This window comes from Miscanthus floridulus, chromosome 13, assembly GCF_019320115.1.
Source record: "Miscanthus floridulus cultivar M001 chromosome 13, ASM1932011v1, whole genome shotgun sequence".
Lineage (NCBI taxonomy): Eukaryota > Viridiplantae > Streptophyta > Magnoliopsida > Poales > Poaceae > Miscanthus > Miscanthus floridulus.
Genome location: NC_089592.1, coordinates 84,519,116 through 84,541,893, shown reverse-complemented (window position 1 = coordinate 84,541,893; position 22,778 = coordinate 84,519,116). Strand labels below are relative to the sequence as shown.

The 22,778-nt window shown below is 45.1% G+C and overlaps 3 protein-coding genes across 3 annotated transcripts in view; 1 reads left to right on the top strand and 2 right to left on the bottom strand.

Moving 5' to 3' along the window:
* The window catches only part of LOC136498864 (cytosolic sulfotransferase 5-like), a 28,779-nt gene extending 16,916 nt beyond the window's left edge, over positions 1 to 11,863 (bottom strand). Inside the window, exons 1-4 of the mRNA XM_066494580.1 lie at positions 11,335 to 11,863; positions 10,616 to 10,635; positions 1,561 to 1,586; positions 361 to 370 (exon numbers count right to left, since the gene is read on the bottom strand). Coding sequence (XP_066350677.1) covers positions 361 to 370; positions 1,561 to 1,586; positions 10,616 to 10,635; positions 11,335 to 11,863 — 585 coding nt within the window. The remainder of the gene's footprint in view (positions 1 to 360; positions 371 to 1,560; positions 1,587 to 10,615; positions 10,636 to 11,334) is intronic.
* Positions 11,864 to 13,586: 1,723 nt separating this feature from the next.
* LOC136500193 (lysine histidine transporter 2-like) overlaps positions 13,587 to 22,778 on the bottom strand; it is a 42,133-nt gene continuing 32,941 nt past the window's right edge. The window contains exons 3-7 of the mRNA XM_066495570.1: positions 14,474 to 14,701; positions 14,257 to 14,358; positions 14,012 to 14,107; positions 13,817 to 13,885; positions 13,587 to 13,685 (exon numbers count right to left, since the gene is read on the bottom strand). Coding sequence (XP_066351667.1) covers positions 13,587 to 13,685; positions 13,817 to 13,885; positions 14,012 to 14,107; positions 14,257 to 14,358; positions 14,474 to 14,701 — 594 coding nt within the window. The remainder of the gene's footprint in view (positions 13,686 to 13,816; positions 13,886 to 14,011; positions 14,108 to 14,256; positions 14,359 to 14,473; positions 14,702 to 22,778) is intronic.
* On the top strand, positions 16,417 to 16,827 carry LOC136501901 (lysine histidine transporter 2-like). Its single transcript, XM_066497425.1, has 2 exons — positions 16,417 to 16,602; positions 16,720 to 16,827. The coding sequence occupies exons 1-2, from the start codon at positions 16,417 to 16,419 to the stop codon at positions 16,825 to 16,827; spliced, it is 294 nt and encodes a 97-aa protein (XP_066353522.1).

Below are 22,778 nucleotides of genomic sequence, written 5' to 3'. Positions count from 1 at the left end.
GTTTAATTCTTGATTTCCTCGTGAAACAGACATTGTTTTGCTGCAACTGTGTCGCCAAGGCTGCTTGTTGTGAACCAAGGCCCTAGTTCTTGATCTTGTTCGCTTGTGGCGATTAGTCCTTTCGAATAAAGACTTGAACTCCTTTTTATTTTCATAAGCCTCATATTTATTTACAATTTCAGATTGCGTTCATTCCGTTCTTGCTTGTGTTCTCGATTCGCTTGCAGAAAGCCTTCTTGGCGAGGTCAACCGCGTTCGCGTGGTTGATAACCAACGGAGCAGTGGTGTAACGGTTGTGGGGGTCCGAATCAGTCTTGGTTTAAAGCCTACATCGTGAACGTCGAGTCTCCACCAATCGACGCTGTCATACCTTTCGGAAGATCGGGCCTTTCTACATCAAGTGGTATCAGAGCCCTTGTTGCCCGTTAGGTATAACTTTGTTTTCCGCTTTAGATTGCTACTGTTTTTGTTTTACCTATAGTCCACAAAAAGCCAAAAAAATATACACTATCACATATCTCTAGTCCTATAGCCCCGTTGTGCCTTTGCAATTTTTTTTAATTTTAGTTTGCTTTATTGAATTGTCATCCCTCGCTGCGTCTTAGTGTTCGTTGTGTTCTGATCTTGTTCTTGGTCTAGTGTCAAGTCTTGTTTCCTAGTGTGGCTTGCATCAGATTGATCTCCAGTTTTTCTTTGGATCTGAAATAGTCACAGGAGTGGGTTGCGTGATTGAGTTTGTTTTGTCTAGCAATTCCTTCTACTGGCTTCCTCGGTTAAGTATTTTTCTTCCATAGTGGAAATATCTAAAGTCTAATCTCTTATGTGCGGCACTTTTGTGAGATAAAAAAACATAAAACAAAGAAAAAGGCAAAGAGGTGCAAAAACCAAAAGAAGGAAAAAAAGTCGCACCTAAAAAAGAGAGAAAAAAATAAAGAAGGAAAGAAAAAGAAAGTGAAAAAAAGTTCTGAAGTGCTTGCATCCTTTTGAGTCCTTGTGTTGAGTTGTATTGTATTGCTTGCTTGAACTAGGTTCAGGGCCTAGTTTGGGCCAGCGACATAGACTAGCTTGGGACTACTTTTCAATCTTGCAATTTCTGAATTAAATTATTGCTATTCCTTGCTACTATATTGTGCCTGTCCAAGCTCCCACTTTCTTCTAACCAAATACAGGTTCGCCTTGCAACTGTTACACTCAAGCTACAATGGTATCACAGTCACCGACCGATTACACCACCTGTTGCTTTGGTAAGAACACTTGTAAGACCGTGGTAAGACGCTTGAGAGTTGAGTGCCTTGTTTTTTTTCTTGTCCACAACCTAAGTCGTTGATAGGGATAATACTTTTGTGTTGTCTTTTGCTCTCTTCTAACAATGACAGGTTATTCGTATCCACCGACTTATGATGGTATAGGTGCTGATGTGTACATGGAGTGGGAAATTGCCATCGATAACATATTTGCTACTCGCTTTATGTGTCCAAGGAGGAAGGTAAAAAATGCAGCTAGTGTTTTGCTGACATTCTGCTTTATCTTGATGGGAGTCTTTAGATCCTTCTGATAAACCTCAAACTTGGAATGATATGAAACATCTTATGAGAGAAAAATTTGTTAATCCATCTCTTGTAATTAATTCAAATGATGAGGTGCATCAACTAGATCAATCTCTTATTATTCCTCCTACTATGCCTAACCTTTTGCAGGACAATGTGCAAAAGAGCTGAGGATGACGTGACAGAAAAGGAGATGCTCATAGCCTCATGTGAAAATTCAGAACCATCAACTATTACGCCTGCTGAACATGAGAGCAAAGGTAATGGCCACGATGCTAAACTCATGGAAGGTGAGAGTTCTCTTGATGTGCTGATTTTTTTCACCAATCATGCTATGATAGAGCAAATTTTAGTAGAGCCTTCGCTTGATTTACCTTTGTCACAAGATGATTTGCTTGATGTTTTTTGTGATGAAGATGACTTGCATGATGATATTTATGTTATACCTATGCAATCATTGAAGAATGATCATGATATATGTGTGCTGAAATCGAGCACTTGTGCTGAAAATAGACTTGTTATTCATAATGCTAGTGAAGTTGATGAACTGAAATTGTTGTCTTCTTTAAATACTTTGGATTACATTGAATTTGATGTTCCGTTTAATTTTAGTTCTTTAGAGGAGAAACTTTATGCATATGCTGATTTGCCATGGTTCTCTAGACATATATATCATGTTTTTAGTAAATATAACAACCAAGGGCAATATTTGATACAACGAGTTTACATTTGTACTAATCCGAATTCTCCTTTTGTTGTACAAATTAATGATCAACTAGAGGATAGTAAAATCAACACTGTTGTTATGCCATATTCCTCTAATTTTGCTTTTCGAACACAAGTGGAATCCAAAGAAAGGGAGCATATATTTCTTGTTAGTACTAATCGTTTGCAGGATAGTATTGGCAAAGATCGTGTGTATTTCAATTGAGCAGACTACATGTCTGTAGGATAAGACATGCTACAAACCTGGACATGTGGTCATATTCTTTCTCACAACATTGTCCATTCCTATTATTTTGGAAACCTCGTTTGTCCTCATGTTGTGCAGGATCGACTTCAAGCAAAATCGACGCCGAGGACGGCTTTTCATCAAGAAAGGGAGGATGATGAGGACATGACCTCCATACATATGACCATGCTTGGAGAACCATATGGAGACCAAGGAGATCAGCGAGGGTGTCCAAGTCAAAAAGGAGGTCCGAGGCTAATTCGGTTCGAGTCCCCGAGGTGGAGGCCCAAAGCAACTCAAGTTCGAGTCTGTCTCGGGTTCCAGGACCAGTCTAGTCATAAATTGGTCACCCAGGACGTATCCGGACTCCGTTTTCGATGATCCACATATGGATGGAAAGCTAATTGGATAAGGAAGCCAACCCAATTGGTTTCACGTCAAAAGACCTTCGGAATCAATGGGAATCGTCGAAACAAGTTAGCATCCAGAATCTACCAGGGTGCTCGACACTGTCTTTTGGTCCGTTGGACCATGTATCGTGTTTGGGCCCATTAGGGGCGCGTCCAGGGGGGTGACGCCCAAGACTCTATAAATAGTAGCCGTCGCTCTCCTGAGGGTTTGGGTTTTGTTTAATTCTTGATTTCCTCATAAAACAGACATCGTTTTGCTGCAACTGTGCCGCCAAGGCTGCTTGCTGTGAACCAGGGCCCCAGTTCTTGATCTTTTTCGCTTGTGGCGATTAGTCCTTTCGAATAAAGACTTCAACTCCTTATTTTCGTAAGCCTCATATTTATTTACAATTTTAGATTGCGTTCATCCCGTTCTTGCTTGTGTTCTTGATTCGCTTGTAGGAAAGCCTTCTTGGCGAGGTCAATCGCGTTCGCGTGGTTGATAACCAATGGAGCAGTGGTGTAACGGTTGCGGGGGTCCAAATTAGTATTGGTTCTGTCACAGAATGGACCAATTTATAAGAACACAAGTACAAAAACAATCGCCGAAATGATCAAATTCTCGAACTTGAGCCCATATAAACCCGGTAGTCAACCGAAATCCCGAAGGATTTCAAACCAACTTGCATACAACCAAGATCATAGTAATTCAACATAACATATCGTACGTTACAACATTTCACAGACATTCACAAATAGATTACATCATCACAGAGTCATTGTTATTACAAAACAAGTCTTGTAAACATGCGGAAGCAAATAGTTTAACTCACACACCGAGTTCAAATACACATACTGGTTTGCTGATCACGGCCCGCAAAAGCATTCAGATAAGAGAATGGAGATCATGCCTATGATCTAGTCTTCATCACCCGCCGGGTGGAGACAATACTTATAGAATCCCTGATATAGAAGGTCATCTACAACAAGAGGAAATAAACCCTGAGTACGGGAATGTACTCAGCTAGACTTACCCATCGAAAACCAAACAAATGACACCAAGGATTATGCATAGCTTAATGTAGTGGAGCTGGCTGACACTTTCTTTTTGTAGAAAAGCATAAGTAATATGATCAACTCTTAACCTGACTAGCAGTGACTTTTTAGCCATTAACATGTCATCTATATTAGCACCTGTACTAAGCAATCATTTTATTAGGGTGCAAACATTAATAACCATATCAGGTATTCATTGTGGCAACCTTATCATCGTCATCCATTTAACCATATCGTTAAATTAATTGAATCTACGTTGCCACTGCTCAGTTAAGTTCTCACTATCCGGGAGAGACGACGATTCGAATCGATTCCTATCTAGCTGGAGGGGTATTCCTAAACACAAACCCTGCTTCCCCCGTCAGGGTCGCAACAAGTCACCGTTGGTACAATTCAGAAGTCGCGAGTCCGAACAGTGCCGCAAAATCAGAGAACCACTCTGCCATGAGTGCTCGGTGACTTAACCCGCCCTTGGGCTTACGCCAATAGTTCCCTGCACATCCTTACTTCCATTCAGATTGCGGACCCCTGCTCGCGTCCCCAGCTTGAACCGAGCTACTAGGCTTCGTGGTCGGAATGACTTATCCGGCCAGCTAAGTGTTAGGCTGCGTTCAACATGACATGAGGACGTACAGCATATCGGTCCTTAAACGACTCAGATGGAGTCACTATGTCCAAACCTACACAAGACCCCGCCCGGTCTCAATTCATTATTCACATGGTTCTTTTCCACGATAGCAAATATAGCCAACCGTGATCCACCTCATCCTAAAGCTCGCAGGTGATAGGAAATCACCTGACTTCTACCGCACTAAGCATGGCTAAGCATTTAACCCGTCCTGAACTTAAATAGGATTCCAGTGCGATATCTGGACAAGGAAGGATATATAATGCAGCAATTGGTTCCAACCAATTCCTATACTTAATGCATCATCAACGAATAAAAGATACTCAATGTATTTGTAAAAGCATGGGAGGCTTAATATCCTCTGGGGCTTGCCTTTCAGGAACGAGGAAGGCTGGTGGTCAGGGCACTCGAGCAACTCCTCCGTGGCGGCTGCTTCGTCGGCTTCCTGCACCTCGGGCTCCTCCTCCTGGTTGGCTCCCTCGAACTCTAGCAACGTCACTCCCTCCGGCACACCTATTGCATGAATGCGCAAGATAAATATCATGGATGCACATGAACGAATGTCAGGGATGCTCGGGGAATGCGCATGTTCGTTGTAGTTTGCATATTCCAACTTAAGCCCTATTCAAATCACTTTACTTACCAAGTTTATACAACCTAATGTATAATTGCTCATCTTCAGTTAATGACCTAGGACCTGCACCTAAGCATATTCTCAAGTTAGGCTAACCCCTAAACAATCAACGAGAACATTGCACAAGCATACACTCAAGCATTTGTATTTCAACAAAATGGAGACTATATAGCGGTACAGTAAACTAGCCATAACTGGAGATTTATAAATCCAAATGACATGCAACAAGACAATCTGGAAAGCTTATGAAATTATCTACAATTCATTTTAGACCTGAAAGCATGATTCAAACTTTTATCAGGTCGAATTCATCAATCAACAGAACTCTATCCTCACAAGGCAGAGAAGAAGCAAAAACTGGAACCTAACTTTAAACAGCTGTAGTTTCTAAACTACTAGGCCAAATGCCCTCAAATTTTGACAGGAGCTAGATACATAAATTATCTACAACTCTTGTATTCATCACATTCATAGAAAACCAAAATATCATGGGGAACTTTCTAAAGTCCCCAGATCTGTCCAGAGGGACATAATGCAAACGAATAATTAATAACTTAAGATGTAAACATATAATTGGACAAAACTAAATCTACTCACATGTCACACATATCACAAGGACACCATAAAGTAGGGTGTTCATCACCAAAACATTTCCTCTAATACCTTTCTTAATTTATTTAATTAATTAGAGCAAATAATAAATATATATGAAAACTACACCATTAAATCTACAAAAATTACAGTAGACACTACATGCCCTAAGTAGACTACCATAACAATTTCACACCATTTTAGTAAGTATAACAGCCTACACAAAATGGGTAAGGCAGAAAGGCTTAAAATGGCATAATTAGGAAACCTTAGTGAAAAGTGTCCAGCAACAGATTTCACATTTTTCCTAGCATCCTTAAGGTACCAAGATACTACCTTCCAAGTTTCATGGCCATAGGATTCCTAGATAATTTACAAAAATTCACACAAGTATCCATAAATGATAAAAGGAAAATATATAACTCAAAAACTACACATGCAATGACCCTCAAATTTTAACCAGAGCTTCTACTAAGCAATACTAACTTACCCACAAAATTTCACAATTTTTGGATCACAGAAACTCAAGTTATGATTTAAACAAGTTTGCATGCATTCAAAAACACTTTTCAAGTTCCTCTTTAATTCATCCAAAATTTCTACATAAAGTGCTCAAGACATATTTTTCTTAAATACTAGACCTCATTGTGAGTCTAACAAAATTTGAATCACAGTATTTAGATCTACACATTTGAAGATACAAAAATCTCAAATCAACATTCAAACTGGAATTTTTGAACTAGCTTATGACTCAAACAGCCACTGCCGTGTGGGACCCGGGTGTCAGCCGACCCCACCAGTCAGCGACAGCGAAACAGGGGAGGCACGACGACGGTGCGGCACACGGCGAAACTCGCCGACAGCGGCTCCTCCGGCGAAAGCGATGGCACCGGTGTGCTCGCCTCGACGAACCGCATCTAGCCATGTCCTACACGCAACCTCTACCGAACCCTAGGTACGTCGGCCATGGCGCACGACGCCTCGGCCATGGCGCATGGCAGAGCTCTGGCGAAGTACGGCGCCCAATGCCCTGTTAAGGTGCTCGTAGGCCTCCTGGGATCACGGCGGACCTATCTATGCTACCGCTATAGGCTGAGGTGAAGTGCTCGAGCGTGGCCACGGGAGGTCACCGGTGGCGACCATGGCGCGACGGTGTGCGGCCATGTTCTGGCTAGGCCAGACTGGCTTCACCGGTAACATCATCGCTAGAGCCACTACGCGTGCTAGAGAAGACGGAACGAAGGCTAGGGAAGGAGTGGTGCGGTGATGCTCTGGCCACGACGAATCGTAACACCGGTGAGGTCTGGCCATGGCTACGGCGTCGGAAACAGGCCAAGGTTCCTCACCTAAGGTCGATTTGACGCTACAAGTCGGTGGAGATGATGGAGCTAAGCAATGCAAAGCTTCCAGCTAGCTGGAGCGAGGTAGAAGGCGATGGCGAGCGCTCTATGCATCGGCGGAGCTGCTCGGCGGGACAATGGTGGGCGGTGGCTCCGCTTCGGCGCTTCTGGTGAGCAGAAGAAGTGAAGGGGGAGGCAGAGCGCGTGCGGAGGGCAGCAGGGCGTTCGCCACTTCAAGCCGGCCAGCACGCGGCGTGGTCAGGCCAAGCCAGGCGCGTGGCGGCCACGCGGCGGCCATCCTCTAACCTTGGTCGGCCATGATCGGTCTGAAGCTCGCGTTTCAGAGTTCGTCCATTCCGACTGACAGGCGAAGTTTAACACTGATTTACTCCTAAACCGTGATGATCCAGCTCATGGTGTAAATGACAAAGTTCGAGATCCAAGTGAGTACTACAAGTTTGCCAATTGGAGTACGAGCTAAATCGGCTTGATTTGGGAGCTACAAGGTGAATAAGTTGGGTACATGAAACTAAAATCCAACCCTTATACTTAGAAAATTTCTAAGTGTCAAATACAACCCCAAAACTGACTTGTGGGTCCTTTTTTAACATGTTGTGCACATTTTCATGACTTGACTTCTAAACAAAGTTTGTTCCTTATAAAATTTGCTACAACTTTGTTTTAGGTTGCTCAGACATGCAAACATCCTAAGCCACACTTTTTAAACAGTCAAACAAAAGGGTTCGGGGGGTCAAATTTGGTCAAACCATGACTTGGGAACCTAATTAGTCAAAGTGATCAACATGAACAATGTTCCAAAAGACATTCTATATGTAAATTAGTCACTTACAAGAGTTTTTAGCCACACCATACATTGGTCATACAAGAGTCAAGCAAGGTATGTACTGAAACAATGAAAAACACATTAAATGTTACAACTGTTTCATAGTCATGTTTCACTTGTTTCCTAATCTTGTTGCATAGTACTAACTAACTTTGTTTCACTAAGTGAGTGGCACATGTTGCACTTAAGTGTTGCACACTTTACATTTCATAAAGGAAACAACACACAAGAAACATAACGATACGTTGCAATGTTTCAAAGACATGTTTCATGTGATATAAGCTTGTGAATGAATGAATGATGCTCATGTCCATGAAATGCAAGTGCAAATGTGGAAGGCAAACACCTGGGGTGTTACAGGTTCGAAGCCTACATCGTGAACATCGAGTCTCCACCAATCGACGCTGTCATACCTTTTGGAAGATCGGGCCTTTCTACATCATGTTCCCCCATGACCTTTTCGTTTGTCTTTTGTTGTTTGCACATTTGCTACAGGGACAGCAAATTTTACTCGCTCCTTTAGCAGCCACGCCAAATGCCCATTCCAAGAAAGCATCGGTCTTTTTGATCCATTCATTGGTGACCTAACCCTGACTTGCGCGGCCCATGTACATCCACTCATGGTCCTCCATCCTCTAACATATGTAGGGGCGAGTAATATAAACATCAATTCCATCTACACGACATTCCTACTATCTAATAGGTGAGGATAGGTCCTAATCCCACGCGAGGATCCGTAGATGAGGTTAGTTTTCATGCTCTACTCCTATCAGAGACAGAATTTCGGCAAGCACCACCCCGCTGTTCTCCAAATACACGTCCTGCCAGAGAGTGTGTATCCGGAGAACAACAGGGAGATGATGTCGAAACTCTGTCTCGGATCGGAGCAGACCATGGAAACTAACCCCACGTATGCATCCACGGGCTGTCCAAAAAACGTGGACAATTCGAAACAGATACGGTTTTATATATGGAAATATCTGCATATTTCCAACCGTATCTCTTTCGAACGGGAGACGCCTAATTGGGTTACATGATCTACGACCATGATATGGAAAGAGGGGTTATACCTAGGGTGGCGGTGGAGTCAGGCTAGCGAGGCCGTGATGGGTCGGTGCAGTGGCGAGGCGACGCGGTGCAGGCAGACCTGCAGTGGCGAGGAAGGCGATCGGGGTCGCCGAGGTACTTCGGCTCCGCTCCAATGGGCTCTTCTTTGCAAAAAAAGAAATATAATACTATCAATACAAAATTTCGGCAGCACCTCCCCTGCACGGTGGGGTTTCCAAAACCTGCAAGAAAACCAACAGCACGATGGCCAACATGCACAAGATTATATCCAACCACATATATATAACAATGTCACAACCACTCCTATGACTACCACCACTGCTACTCTACCACTACTACTACCGCAACTACTAGTAATACTATGACGACGACGACGGCGGTAGGGCATACCTAGTGGGCGTCGTAGGGCGGCGGTGGTGAAGGGGCCAGGGCGCCGATGGACAAGGCGATGGCTAGGGAAGCGTCGGGGATGTGGCAATGGTGGTCGGGGCACCTCCTCCTCCTCCTCCTTCTTTCTCCTTCCTCCTTCCTCCTTCTTCTCTTTCTCCTTCTTCCTCCTCTCTTCCTCTCCTCCTCCTCTCTTTCTCCTCCTCCTCCGATGGCGTGGCGCGGGCGTGGATGCAGGGCGGCGCGGCGGTGCTGGTGCGGTCAGCGTGCGTGTGTGCGGTGTGTGCGGGCCGACTGGGCCGCCGGGGTTAAATCCCCCTTTGCCGAGTGCCCCCGATCTGGCACTCAGCAAAGTATTTTTTAATTTTTTTAATTCTCTGCCGAGTGCACCAGGCCTGGCGTTCGGCAAAGAGGGGGTTTTTTAAAAAAATTCTTTGCCGAGTGCCCACGATCTGGCACTCGGCAAAGTATTTTTTAATTTTCTTAAATTCTTTATCGAGTGCCACCCGGCCTGGCACTCAGCAAAGAGGGGTATTTTTAACTTTTTTTTAAATTCTTTGTCGAGTGCCAGCCATCCTGGCACTCGACAAAGAGGCTCCTTTGCCGAGCGCTAAATGCAAACACTCGACAAACCGTTTTTATTTTTTTTCCTGCCCCCAAACTTTTTCTATAGTGCTCATACAATACCTGGTACTCCATGTTTCAATGTGGCACATTTCTCGGACTTTTTCTATATTTCTTTAATTTATTTCATTTAATTGAATTTTCTTGGATAATTCAAATTATAACAGCTAGTCATTCGAATAATGAAAAAATGAATGGGAAAATGATATTCATGTTATTTAGTATAATGTGAGACCGTATCCAGGAACAGACCACCAATTTCGAACATCTTGTTCACGAAACATAACCACGAACTTGCGGTCAAGTTGTTTTTAAATTCTATAAAAAGCAAACGAAGACCGAAAATCTTGAAACTTGTCAAGATGTCATGATATCATATGTGGAGGTTGTGATAAAAAATTGAGGAGGTTTCGCGTAAGTTCGTCACGTACGATGCTTACCACCTCGTCGGCCTCTTCACGAAATCATGAAACTTCTTCGGAGATTCTTCGGTTTGCAAACATCGTACGTGACAACTTACGCGAAACCTTCTCAAATTTTTATCACAGCCTCCACATATGATATCATGACATCTTGACAAGTTTCATGATTTTCGAACTTCGTTTGCTTTTTATAGAATTTAAAAACAACTCGATCACAAGTTCGTGGTCATGTTTCGTGAACAAGATGTTCGAAATTGGTGGTCTGTTCATGGATACGGCCTCACATTATACTAAATAACATGAATATCATTTTTCCATTCATTTTTTTCATTATTCGAATGACTAGCAGTTATAATTTGAATTATCCAAGAAAATTCAATTAAATGAAATAAATTAAAGAAATATAGAAAAAGTCCGAGAAATGTGTCACATTGGAACATGGAGTACCAGGTACTGTATGAGGACTGCAGAAAAAGTTTAGAGGTCAAAAGTGAAAAAAATATAGTTTGCCGAGTGTCAAATAATGACACTCGACAAATCACCGCTTTGTCGAGTGTCAAGAGAAGACACTCGGCAAAGGGTTAACGGCGGCTGCCGGTCGTTAACGGCGGTGGCCCTTTGCTGAGTGTTCTGGTTTGTCGAGTGCCCGACACTCGGCAAACCTGGTCTTTGCCGAGTGTTATTGTTTGCCGAGTGCTCGGCACTCGGCAAACCACCTCTTTGTCGAGTGTCAGTTGTTTGCCGAGTGCTTTCTCTCTGGCACTCGGCAAATAGCCTCTTTACCGAGCGCTCGATAAAAAGCACTCGGCAAAGTATGGGACACTCGGCAAAGAAGTCGTCTCCGGTAGTGCTTGGGCTCTCGGCACATGTAGACGTCGCGGGAGCTCGTCATCAACATGCCCGGCGGCAGCAGCGCGGGCGGGAGATGCGTGCACAGGAGCCTCGGGGAAGGGACCGCCTCGAGCTCCGCGACCGGACGGACGGTCCGGTCAGGCAGCTCGAGGAATGGCACGAGGTCGTGAGGGTTGCTGCTAAGCAGCGGGTGGTGGTGGTCATCTCCGGCGCCGGTGATGATGACCGGATGGCGGGAGTGGTTGATGAGCGCGAAGGCGAGAGCCTTGAGCCAGGTGGTGCCGGACTTGGGGAACGTGGCGAGGAGGACGTCGTCGGGGCGCGGCTTGATCTCAGCTTGCATGAGCTCGACGCTCCTAGCGAGTCGCGCCGTGAGCCAGCAGCCGTGCAGACAGAAGAGCGGCGCGGCCCACCACCCTTCCCTCGTAGGAAGGGTGGATAAGAAAACGCTGCTGCTGTCGTCGCCTCCTTTCTCGGAACCGCCGCCGCTTGGTTGGGTCTGGAACAGTTGAGGTGTTGTATCAGCCATGGCGGCGAATGTGCCAGGTGGCCGGTGGATTGGTGGAGGATGATGTGGTCTCTGGGCGTTTGGCAGCTGCTGAGGTTGGGTTCAATACATATATATTGCTCCATCAGGTGTATCACGTGAGGTTGACGCTCCACCAGCTACAGCTACCGACGCCTATAGATGGAGCAGATCTAGCACGCAGGCACCTCTAGGTTCTTACTGTCACCGGCCCTGGCCAGGTGCATGCATGCATCGACGAATGAGGAAGGAACCATGCATGCAAGGGGGAGTAGGGCGAGCTACTCTCGTCTCTTTTCACCGGGCCTGGCCTGATGAGTGAATGAGGGATGAATGATGATGAACAAAATGTGCAGTCAGAGGATTAGAATGGTGTGTGACTGCAATGCAGGTGTAACGATTAGAAAACTGCCCGCTTGCATTGTGAGTTGCTATATTTGAGCGGCATTATACTCCATTTGTTCCAAATTATGGGACGTGCTGGCGCCCGGACTGTCTGATGGGATAGGATTCCGTCAGACGGCTGTTTTCAGCGCACGTCCTGCACAGCCTGTCCCCCATCCGCTAATTCGCCTTGCCTGCATACGCATCGCGCTGGCGTAGCATCCGTACGACTCGTTCACAATCCGCCCCGTTCGCCTCGATTCGACCCGCCCCATCCAGGCACCCCGCCCCCATCCGTTTGTCCCGTCCCGCAGGCGCACCCCACCCTATCGTGCCCCCGGCCGTAGGCCCCCAAACGCGTCGTGCATCACGTCTGCCGGCCATCGGCTCACCGCGCCCCATTCCTCAGCGCCCGTGACATGCCACCATCACTCCCCCGCACCCCTTAACTCTCCGAACAACATGAAACAAGTGCAACATAAACACTTGAATGTAATATACGTCTAAAACAGATAAAACATCTGGAACATACACTTGCAACATATCTATACTATAAAGGAGCAAAGGAATTAGAAAATACCGTATGTGTAAAAACATATGCAATATCCAGATAAAACACTTACAAACTTACAACATGAAAACTTGCTGCAACAAAAGACTTGAACAGATGAAACATTTGAAACATACTGTTGCAATATATGTGTGAAGCATATACAACTTGTAGATCAAAACGCTTGGAACATACGTCTGGAACAGATGAAATATTTTGAACAAACTCTTGCAACATGTCTCTGAAACATTTGCAACATCCCGATCTCCCCGATCTATATTTGCAACGTCCATACGAAACAACTGTGATATACCTCTGAAACGTCTGAAACACTTGAAACATATATTTGCAACATAGGGGATGAAAAGCGCCTATGCCGTCAATTCCGTCCGTCGAGGTGGAAGCCGACGGTGAGTTGCAGCGCGCGAGCACCACTAGCATCTAGCACCAGTGGCGCGCGCGAGCACCAGCGCCACCAGCATCGGGCTTGGGTTGTCCGAGCGGGCGGCGTGCACGATGGGCGGAGCGAGCACCACTAGCACCGGTGCGTGATGGGAGGGGGCGAGAGGCACGCGCTACGCCATCATCCATACATATCCAAACACACACATCATATATATATATATATATATATATATATATATATATATATATATATATATATATATATATATATATCCTAGCTAGCCTTTTTGACGACACAGATAAGTAGATCGATTAAGCCTAGCTACTTGCTCATGTTTATCTAGCTAGCTAATAACTAAAGTCGTGGGCGATGAATGGAATAATCGATCACGAGAAGAACTTGTAGGTGGAGGCGTTGACGATGATCGAACGGAGGCCACCAATGGGTGCAAACACCGTCAGGTGAACGCCAACTATGATACAAAACTGCAGGTCAAAGACATATCATTTATTTATTAGCAAACATCGATGATTTCCCAAATTGCAGGCATGAATCATATATGTAAATACAGGTAAAAGAAGAAGAAAAAAATATTATGAAATAAGTAATGACTCACCCAGTTGATGAACCAGGAGAGGCTAAACGTCTTTGGCTTCTTAATCTTGAGCCACAGGATGCAGGGAAGCTGTTCAATTGTAGTAGCGTCGGTTCAGTCAAATTAGTAGTACATCAACAACTTGCATTGCTACTATAATACATAATACATACAAAGATCTCATAATTGAAAGAAAAATTGTCAAGGATCTCTCACATAGTAGGTTGTCGGTGCAAATGCGAAACCACCAAAGAACCCCAGCAACCCCCCGAAGAACGGCACGGCGATGCCAACCAGATCGAGCTGTGAACACTGCACGTACAACACAAGATGCATGGAGCAACAAATAAATGATGAACAACACACTATAATACGTCAATTGATAGGTTTTCTTAGACACTAGACTATGCATGTAATCAGATCAAATAATAAATGCATTGGATACATAAGTACTTACCAACATAGAGTGAGCGCGCTATCAAACGGAGAGGCAGACCTGGCCTGAACCGGAGTTTCTTCACTAGGTACGTCTCGAGCATGTCGAACACGGGCATGGCGTAGATCTATTATAGATGTATCTCGATCAGAAATGTCATCAATCAATGAATCAATGCAATAATACATATGAGATTATAGGTGATCGACGACGGGCCAGCAGGGACCTAGCTATCGTCGGACCTGGTAGCTGCCGATGACGTGGACCATGACGAAGATGTTTGCCATGGCGATGAGCCAGCATGGCTTCTCAAGTGTGATGAGGATGTTGTCGTCAACGGCATTGCCCAAGACATAGTAGCCGATGAACGCCACGGGGAGGTAGCAGATGGCGACGACGATGTAGGCGAGGACGACGCCCTGCCACATGGGCTTCCTGGACGGCTTGTCGGGCGTGGACGGGATGGTGCACTATCAGGACAGAGCATCTTTGTCGAGGGTCTGAGGATTTGCCGAGAGAAAATGCTCGGGCACTCGGCAAAGAGTCTTTAGTCGAGGGCCTGGCCCTCGGCAAAGAACAGCCCTCGGTAAATCTCTTTGCCGAGGGCCAGACAAGCACACGGCAGCAATAATTCTTTGCCGAGGGCTAAGCCCTCGGTAAAGGGCCGGCCCTCGGCAACATCGCCTGACACTGACATCCATCCCCTGCCGTCAATCTTTGCCGAGGGCACAACCGTTAGACCCTTGGCAAAGACTTTTTAACCGTTTTTGAAAATTTTCTTTTAAAAAATCCTTTGCCGAGTACCTCGGGCCCAGCACTGGGCAAAGACAGTCTTTGCCGAGTGCCAAGCTGGCACTCGGCAAATTTTTAATTTTTTTTGTTTTTTTGACCCCAAATTTTTTTGTTGGTCCCGCCTACATTGTTTACAACTTCATGTTCAAGATTTGATGTTTTTTTCTAGTTTTTTTATATGTGGTTGATTAAATTTGATTATGTTGAATTTTTATATATAATTCAAATTTGAACTGCAAGTGGCAATGAATAGTATAAACTAGTGCTTCGAAAAATGTTATTCATGGTATTTGGTGTATGTTGAGTCTCTATCCACGAACTCGCATCAAATTTCGCGTATCTTCTTCACGTAACATGACGAGCCACTTGCCAGAAAAGTGTTTAAAATTATATAAAGTCCATACGAAGTCCGAAAATCACGAAACTTGTCGAGGTGTCATGTTATCGCATGTGTAGGCTGTGGTAAAAAATTGAGAATGTTTCGAGCAAGTTGCGACGTCAGATGCATAAACCCAGACATCTCCACATGATCGATGTCTGGGTTTATGGCATCTGACGTCGCAACTTGCCTCGAAACATTCTCAATGTTTTACCCACAGCCTACACATGCGATAACATGACACCTCGACAAGTTTCGTGATATTTCGAACTTCGTATGGACTTTATATAATTTTTAAAACACTTTTCTGACAAGTGGCTCGTCATGTTACGTGAAGAAGATGCGCGAAATTTGATGTGAGTTCGTGGATAGAGACTCAACATACACCAAATACCAGAATAATATTTTTTGAAGCACTAGATTACAATATTTCATGCACTTGCAGTTCAAATTTGAATTATATAAAAATTCAACATAATCAAATTAATCAACCAAATATAAAAAAAACTAGAAAAAGCACCAAATTTGAACATGAAGTTGTAAACAATGTAGGCGGGCCCAACAAAAAATTTGGGGTCAAAAAACAAAAAAAAATTAAAAATTTGCCGAGTGCCAGCTTGGCACTCGGCAAAGACTGTCTTTGCCGAGTGCTGGGCCAGAGGTACTCGGCAAAGGATTTTTTAAAAGAAAATTTTCAAAAACGGTTAAAAAGTCTTTGCCAAGGGCCTAACGGTGATGTCCTCGACAAGATTGACGGCAAGGAATGGATGTCGTGTCAGGCGGTGTTGCCGAGGCCGGCCCTTACCGAGGGCTTAGCCCTCGGCAAAGAATTATTGCTGCCGTGTGTTGTCTGGCCCTCGGCAAAGAGTATTTGCCGAGGGCTAGGCCCTCGACAAAAACTCTTTGCCGAGTGCCCGAGCATTTTCTCTCGGCAAATCCTCAGGCCCTCGGCAAAGATGCTCTGTCCGGTAGTGCACCATCCCGTCCACGCCCGACAAGCCGTCCAGGAAGCCCATGTGGCAGGGCGTCGTCCTCGCCTACATCGTCGTCGCCATCTGCTACCTCCCCGTGGCGTTCATCGGCTACTATGTCTTCGGCAATGCCGTTGACGACAACATCCTCATCACACTTGAGAAGCCATGCTGGCTCATCGCCATGGCAAACATCTTCGTCGTGGTCCACGTCATCGGCAGCTACCAGGTCCGACGATAGCTAGGTCCCTGCTGGCCCGTCGTCGATCACCTATAATCTCATAGTATTATTGATTGCATTGATCATTGATTGATGACATTTCTGATCGAGATACATCTATAATAGATCTACGCCATGCCCGTGTTCGACATGCTCGAGACGTTCCTAGTGAAGAAACTCCGGTTCAGGCCAGGTCTGCCTCTCCGTTTGATAGCGCGCTCACTATGTTGGTAAGTACTTATGTATCCAATGCATTTATTATTTGATCTGATTACATGCATAGTCTACGTCAGATGCATTTATTACTCTACGTCAGATGCATAAAACCCAGACATCTTCACAAGAATTTTTTTAAAAAAAAAAAACATCTTTGCCGAGGCCCTGGATTTTAAAAACCTAAAAACCCGGGGTCGGCCCAAATCCCTCTTTTTCCCTCCGGCCCGCGCTCGGTTCCGCACCCCACCGCCGCTCACCTCGCCGACCGTCAGCTCCCACGACGGCCGCCCCGCGCCCCACGTCGGCCCCCTCTTCCACCCCAGCCACCACCGCCGGTGGCCCCTGTAGCTGCGCCCGGCCGCCCCGGCTCATCGGCGGTCGCCCGTGCCCGGCCGGCCCTCCTCCCCCGCGCCGGGCACCACGGGGCCCCCTGCGCCGCCGCCGCGCTCGGGGCTCCCCGCGGGCGGCGGCCCCTGCCCCCGGCCGCCGGCTCCACCGGGGCCGCCCCAGCCCGGCCGGCCCTCCTCCCCCCACGCCGGCCCTCCTACCCCCACGGCCCCCACCGGCGGCCCCCTGCGCCCGGCCGCCCATCCCCACCGCCACCCCGAGGCCAGCCCTCAGCTCGGCCTGGTCGTCGGCTGGTGTTGGAGGGGAGGAGGCAGAGGTGAATTAGGAGGAAGAAGAGAAGGAAAAGAGGATAAGGAGGAAGGGGAAGAGAAGGAGAAGAAGAGGAGAAGGAGAAGAAGGGAAGGAGAGGAGGAGGAGGAGAAGCGGAGAAGAGAGAAGGGAAGGGGGGAGGAGTACTCCAGCGCAGGCTATGGAAAAGGCCGTAGAAGAATACAGGCAGCTTTGTCTGAAATCGTTTAGCCTGAACAAGAGTGGACAAGTCATCCAGAAGCAAGATTTGCCGTTGCCTCGGCAGGTTACCTTTGACTCCAATCCTGGTAAACTTCAAGAGATGGTTAATTCTGCAGTAAATCATGCTTTGATTAATCATTCCAATGTGTTGTCCAATACTGTTCATAATGCTGTGGTTCGAACTCTCAAAGAAGGACAAGCGTCACCGCATTATGTTGGGCCTGCCTATCACCAACCAGAGCCGGCATCTGTCAATACTCCATCGGCTCCCTCGGCCGTTGTGGGTACAGAAGTTACTTCTTCTCCAGTATCGGCAGGCTTACCTAATATTCAATCTACACCGATACGATCAGATCCGGTACTACCAGGAGGACGAATTCAGCTTAGTACAGATCTATCGGCATCAGCTATGTCAGGCCCTGTGTCTCAGAATAGCCAGATTCCTACTAATTGGTGGGGATATGGTATGCCTCCGGAGTCATCTGCTTTCAATCCTGGATTACCTCAAGTGTTTGATGCAGTAGGAAAAGCTCCTATACCATCGGCTGTTTCGCCGATGGCCCCAAGTGCCTCAATATGCCACACAACTACTGTGCAACCAACTCCAGGGGGTTTCCAGATGCCTTTGGTTCAAACGCCCAGTTCAAATCATCGCAAGCTTACTGCCGATACAGCAAGAAAGCCCCTGTTATGAGTCAAACTGGGGTTCAGTTTAATGCCTCAAGCTGGTTATAATTATCCAACAATGTCAGCAAATTACAGCCATCGTAAGTTTTGTACCGATGAGTTCTAATAATGGTTGGTCAGGACAGTTACCTAGTTCAAGGCATACAGTTCAGCAAAATCAGCAGGTTGCGGGATTCAACAGGTCATATGCAAGCTGGTTTTCAGAATCAAGCATCGGCAGCTTCAGCCGATGAATCCTTTCCAACAGGTTAATGGACCACAAGTACCGGCAAATATGCCGATTGCTGGAGATCGTGGGCCAAAAGATATGTGAAGGATATCAGCAGGTAACCTCCTGTAGAAATTCAGCCAGTTCGTAAGCAGGAGCTGATGCTTTTTGGGCCGATAAGGATAGCAGAAATTATGAAGGATCAGTTTGGGATAAAGCCCAAGGTCAATACTTATTCTTATCGAGACTCCATATCCTCCTGCATATGATTTAATTTCCTCTCCCAAATCGGTACAAGGTACCAGATTTCACTAAATTCTCCGGGCAAGGATACATCAACAATGGAACACGTCAATCGCTTCATTATTCAATGTGGGAGAGGCAGCTAGCAGAGATGAATTAAGAGTTCGATTATTTTCATCATCTTTGTCTGGATCGGCATTTACATGTGGTTCATTTCATTACCACCAAATTCTATTATTACCCTTGGGCTGATCTAGAAAAACAATTTCATAAGTATTTCTTTGCTGGAATCCATGAAAAGAAGCTTACCGATTTAGTAAATTGAGACAAAGCGCTAATGATGAATCGGTAGAGAGCTTTGTGCAAAGGCTACGAGATGTAAAAAATAAGTGCTACAGTCTGGTGCTGGATGATCGGCAGCTTGCCGATCTGGCTTTCCAAGGGTTATTGCCACATCTTAAGACAGATATGCTTCTCAGGAGTTTGAAAGCCTCAGTCATCTTGTGCAAAGGATCTCTATCAAGATACTAGGGTTTTTGAACCTAAAAAAGAATTGGAGTAAAAAAGGTATCATTTGTTGAAGAAGTAGGAAGATTCTGATTCTGATGAAGAACCAGTTATCGGCTTAGCTGAGTGGGTTAAGAATAAAAAAGCCGATATCTTGTCCCTTTGGTAAGAAAGAGCCAGAAAAGTTTACCTTTGATATCACCAAGGCCGACAAAGATATTTGATCTTCTGCTTCAAGAGGCCAATTAAGCTATCACCTAATCATGTGATCCCATCAGCAGAAGAGTTGAAGAAGATCTTGTACTGCAAATGGCACAATGCAACTTCACACAGTACAAATGAGTGCAAGGTGTTCAGGCAACAGTTACAATCGGCTATTGAATCTGGGAGAATTAAGTTTGGTACTTCCAATGCCCAAAGGGCCGATGAAAATTGATCAACACCCTTTTCCAGCAAATACGTTGGAGGCCAAAGGAAGACCAAAGTATTGACGTCAGAGGCTGCTGAGAAAAATGCAGTCAGTGGATCCCCAACATCGGATAACTAACGATGATGCAAAAAGTAAGGGTTTTGCTGGGAGAAAGCAGTAGTTCCAAAAAACCTCCCTCGACCTGGCATTGTGATTACTCATCGAAGGCAGCAGGAGGGTTGGCGTCAGCGTAAATGATCGATATCGACAACAGCAAGAAGAAAGACGTCGGGAAGAATGGCATCGGCATAAAGATCATTGGAGGTGCCCGTTTTTTATCCATTGCTGGGAAGAAGGTATTAAATTGCTAAACTGTTGAAAATTGACCCTGAGTGCAATGGTTATTATGGGGTCAATCGGTCAGAGAAGGAGGTTTCAACCTGGCAATCAGGGTTTATTTATCAATGAGCCGATCAGAAGGCAGAGCATCAGTGCATGATCGGCTGGGGGGCAGACTTAGTGTACATGAAAGGCTTGGTAAACGCGCTGGATATTTTCCAAGGAATCAAGAGGAGCTTGAGGAAATGGCAAATGCAAGAGTTCCCGATGAGGAAATATTCTACAGGGACCCTAATATACGCCGTGTAGAATCGACTAGGACCTGTTATCAGTCGGTTTAGAAAACCAAGTTTCCTCGATGGTGCCCGGAGGGTCTAACAAAGACACAGAGAAGAAGGATGCAACGTGAGCGTCAGGAGGATTTATACCAAGAGGAAAATTCCTCCAATGAGAGGTCCTGGTCATCAGCAGTGGCAGGTAAAACACAAAAATAAGGGTCCATCGGCAGATGTTAATATGGTATTCATGTTGCCAATGGAAGTTTTTGGCACTATCTGATAATGAGGAAGAAGTTGTTCTCTCTGATCAAGTAGCTCAGTTGACACTAGATCCAATGATGGCTTGTTTTTGGAGAACCTACCGATGACGAGAGACAGCATCTTAAGGATTTGTTTGTGAAGGGGCAGAGTTGATGGGCAGCCTGTGTCTAAGGTACTTATTGATGGAGGGGCTGCGATTAATATTATGCCTTATGTGATGTATCGGAAACTTGGTAAGGAGATCAAGACTTGACCAAAACCGATATGATGCTGAAAGATTTTGAAGGCAATGTGGTCACCACCACCGGCTAAAGGGGCAGTATGCGTTGAATTGACCATCGGCAGCAAAAACCTTGCCGACGACATTCTTGTTATTAATGGCAAGGGTGCATATAATCTGCTTCTAGGGAGGGATTGGATTCATGCTAATTGTTGTGTTCCTTCTACAATGCATCAATGCCTCGTACAGTGGATTGGGGATAAGATTGAGGTTGTCCCTGGTGATTCTTCTTATATCATCGCATCGGCAGAAGTCAGATACTTATGAGCGAACTAAATGCATATCAGGAGAAGCTTGGGAAAAAGAGTTCCTTAGAGTTGCTGATTATGAAATTCCACCAATCCAAGCAGTCGGTTCTGAAGAAGAGTTTTAATGGATAGGTTTGCCGATGATGGAAAATTAGGTCAAGGGTTCACATCGGCAGATGATTTAGTAGAAGTAGATATCGGTGATGGCATAGGCCAAGACCTACTTTTATTAGTGCTAAGTTAGATTCCAAGTGTAAGCAGCAATAATTGATGTGTTAAAAGAGTATAAAGATTGTTTTGCTTGGGATATACTGAGATGCCTGGATTAGACCGATCGGTAGTTGAACATCGGTTACCTATCAAATCTGGATTTCGGCCACATCAGCAGCCCAGCGCGCCAATGCAACCCTAATATACTTCCTGATATTAAGGCCGAAATAACTAAATTAATTGAGGCAAAGTTTATTCGACAGTGTCGATATGCAGAGTGGATCTCTAATGTGGTTCCTGTTTATAAGAAAAATGGAAAACTTCGTGTTTGTATTGATTTCAGGAATCTCAACAAAGCCACACCGATGGATGGCTATCCAATGCCGATTGCTGATTTATTGATTGATGCTGCAGCCGGACATCAAATTATCAGCTTTATGGATGGTAATGCAGGCTACAATCAAATATTCATGGCTGAAGAAGATATTCCCAAGACTGCTTTCAGATATCCAGGTCATGTAGGTGGTTGTTTGAGTGGGTAGTCATGACGTTTGGCTTGAAAAATGCCGGTGCTACTTATCAAAGAGCTATGAACTTATTTTTCATGAATACATCGGCACATTGGTGGAGATCTACATTGATGATGTGGTGATTAAGTCTGAAGATATCACAAAACATCTAGCCGATCTACGAAAGATATTGGAGTGCACAAGGAAGCATGGATTGAAGATGAATCCTAATAAATGTGCATTTGGTGTATCGGCAGGTCAATTCTTGGGTTTTATGGTGCATCAGCAGGGCATTGAAATCAGTAGGAAGTCTATTGATGCAATTAGCAAGGTGGTTGCTCCTGCCAATAAGACTGAATTGCAATCGTTGATCGGAATTTGTATGGGGAGCTGAGCAGCAGTTAGCCCTCGATGAAATTAAGAAATATTTAACAATACCTCCAGTGCTAGTTCCACCTCAACATGGGAAGCCTTTCAGGTTATATTTATCAACTGATGATACAGTTATCGGTTCAGCTCTTATTCAAGAATTTGAAGGGAAAGAACGTGTTATTTATTATTTGAGCAGAAGACTAATGGATGCTGAGACGAGGTATTCGGCCATCGAAAAGTTATGTCTATGTTTATACTTTCGTGTGTCAAATTAAGGCATTATTTGTTATCTGCCGAATGTACGGTCATATGCAAAGACGATGTAGTCAAGTATATGCTGTCGATGCCGATATTAAGTGGTAGAATCGGCAAGTGGATTTTAGCATTATCAGAATTTGAACTATGTTACGAATCAACTAAGGCAGTTAAAGGGCAAGTGATGGCTGATTTTGTCACTCAGCATTATGATACAGTGGACTCTCTGGAGGTTGCTCCCTGGACACTTTTCTTCGATGGGTCCACATGTGGTGAAGGAGCAGGTATCGGCATTGTGTTAATTT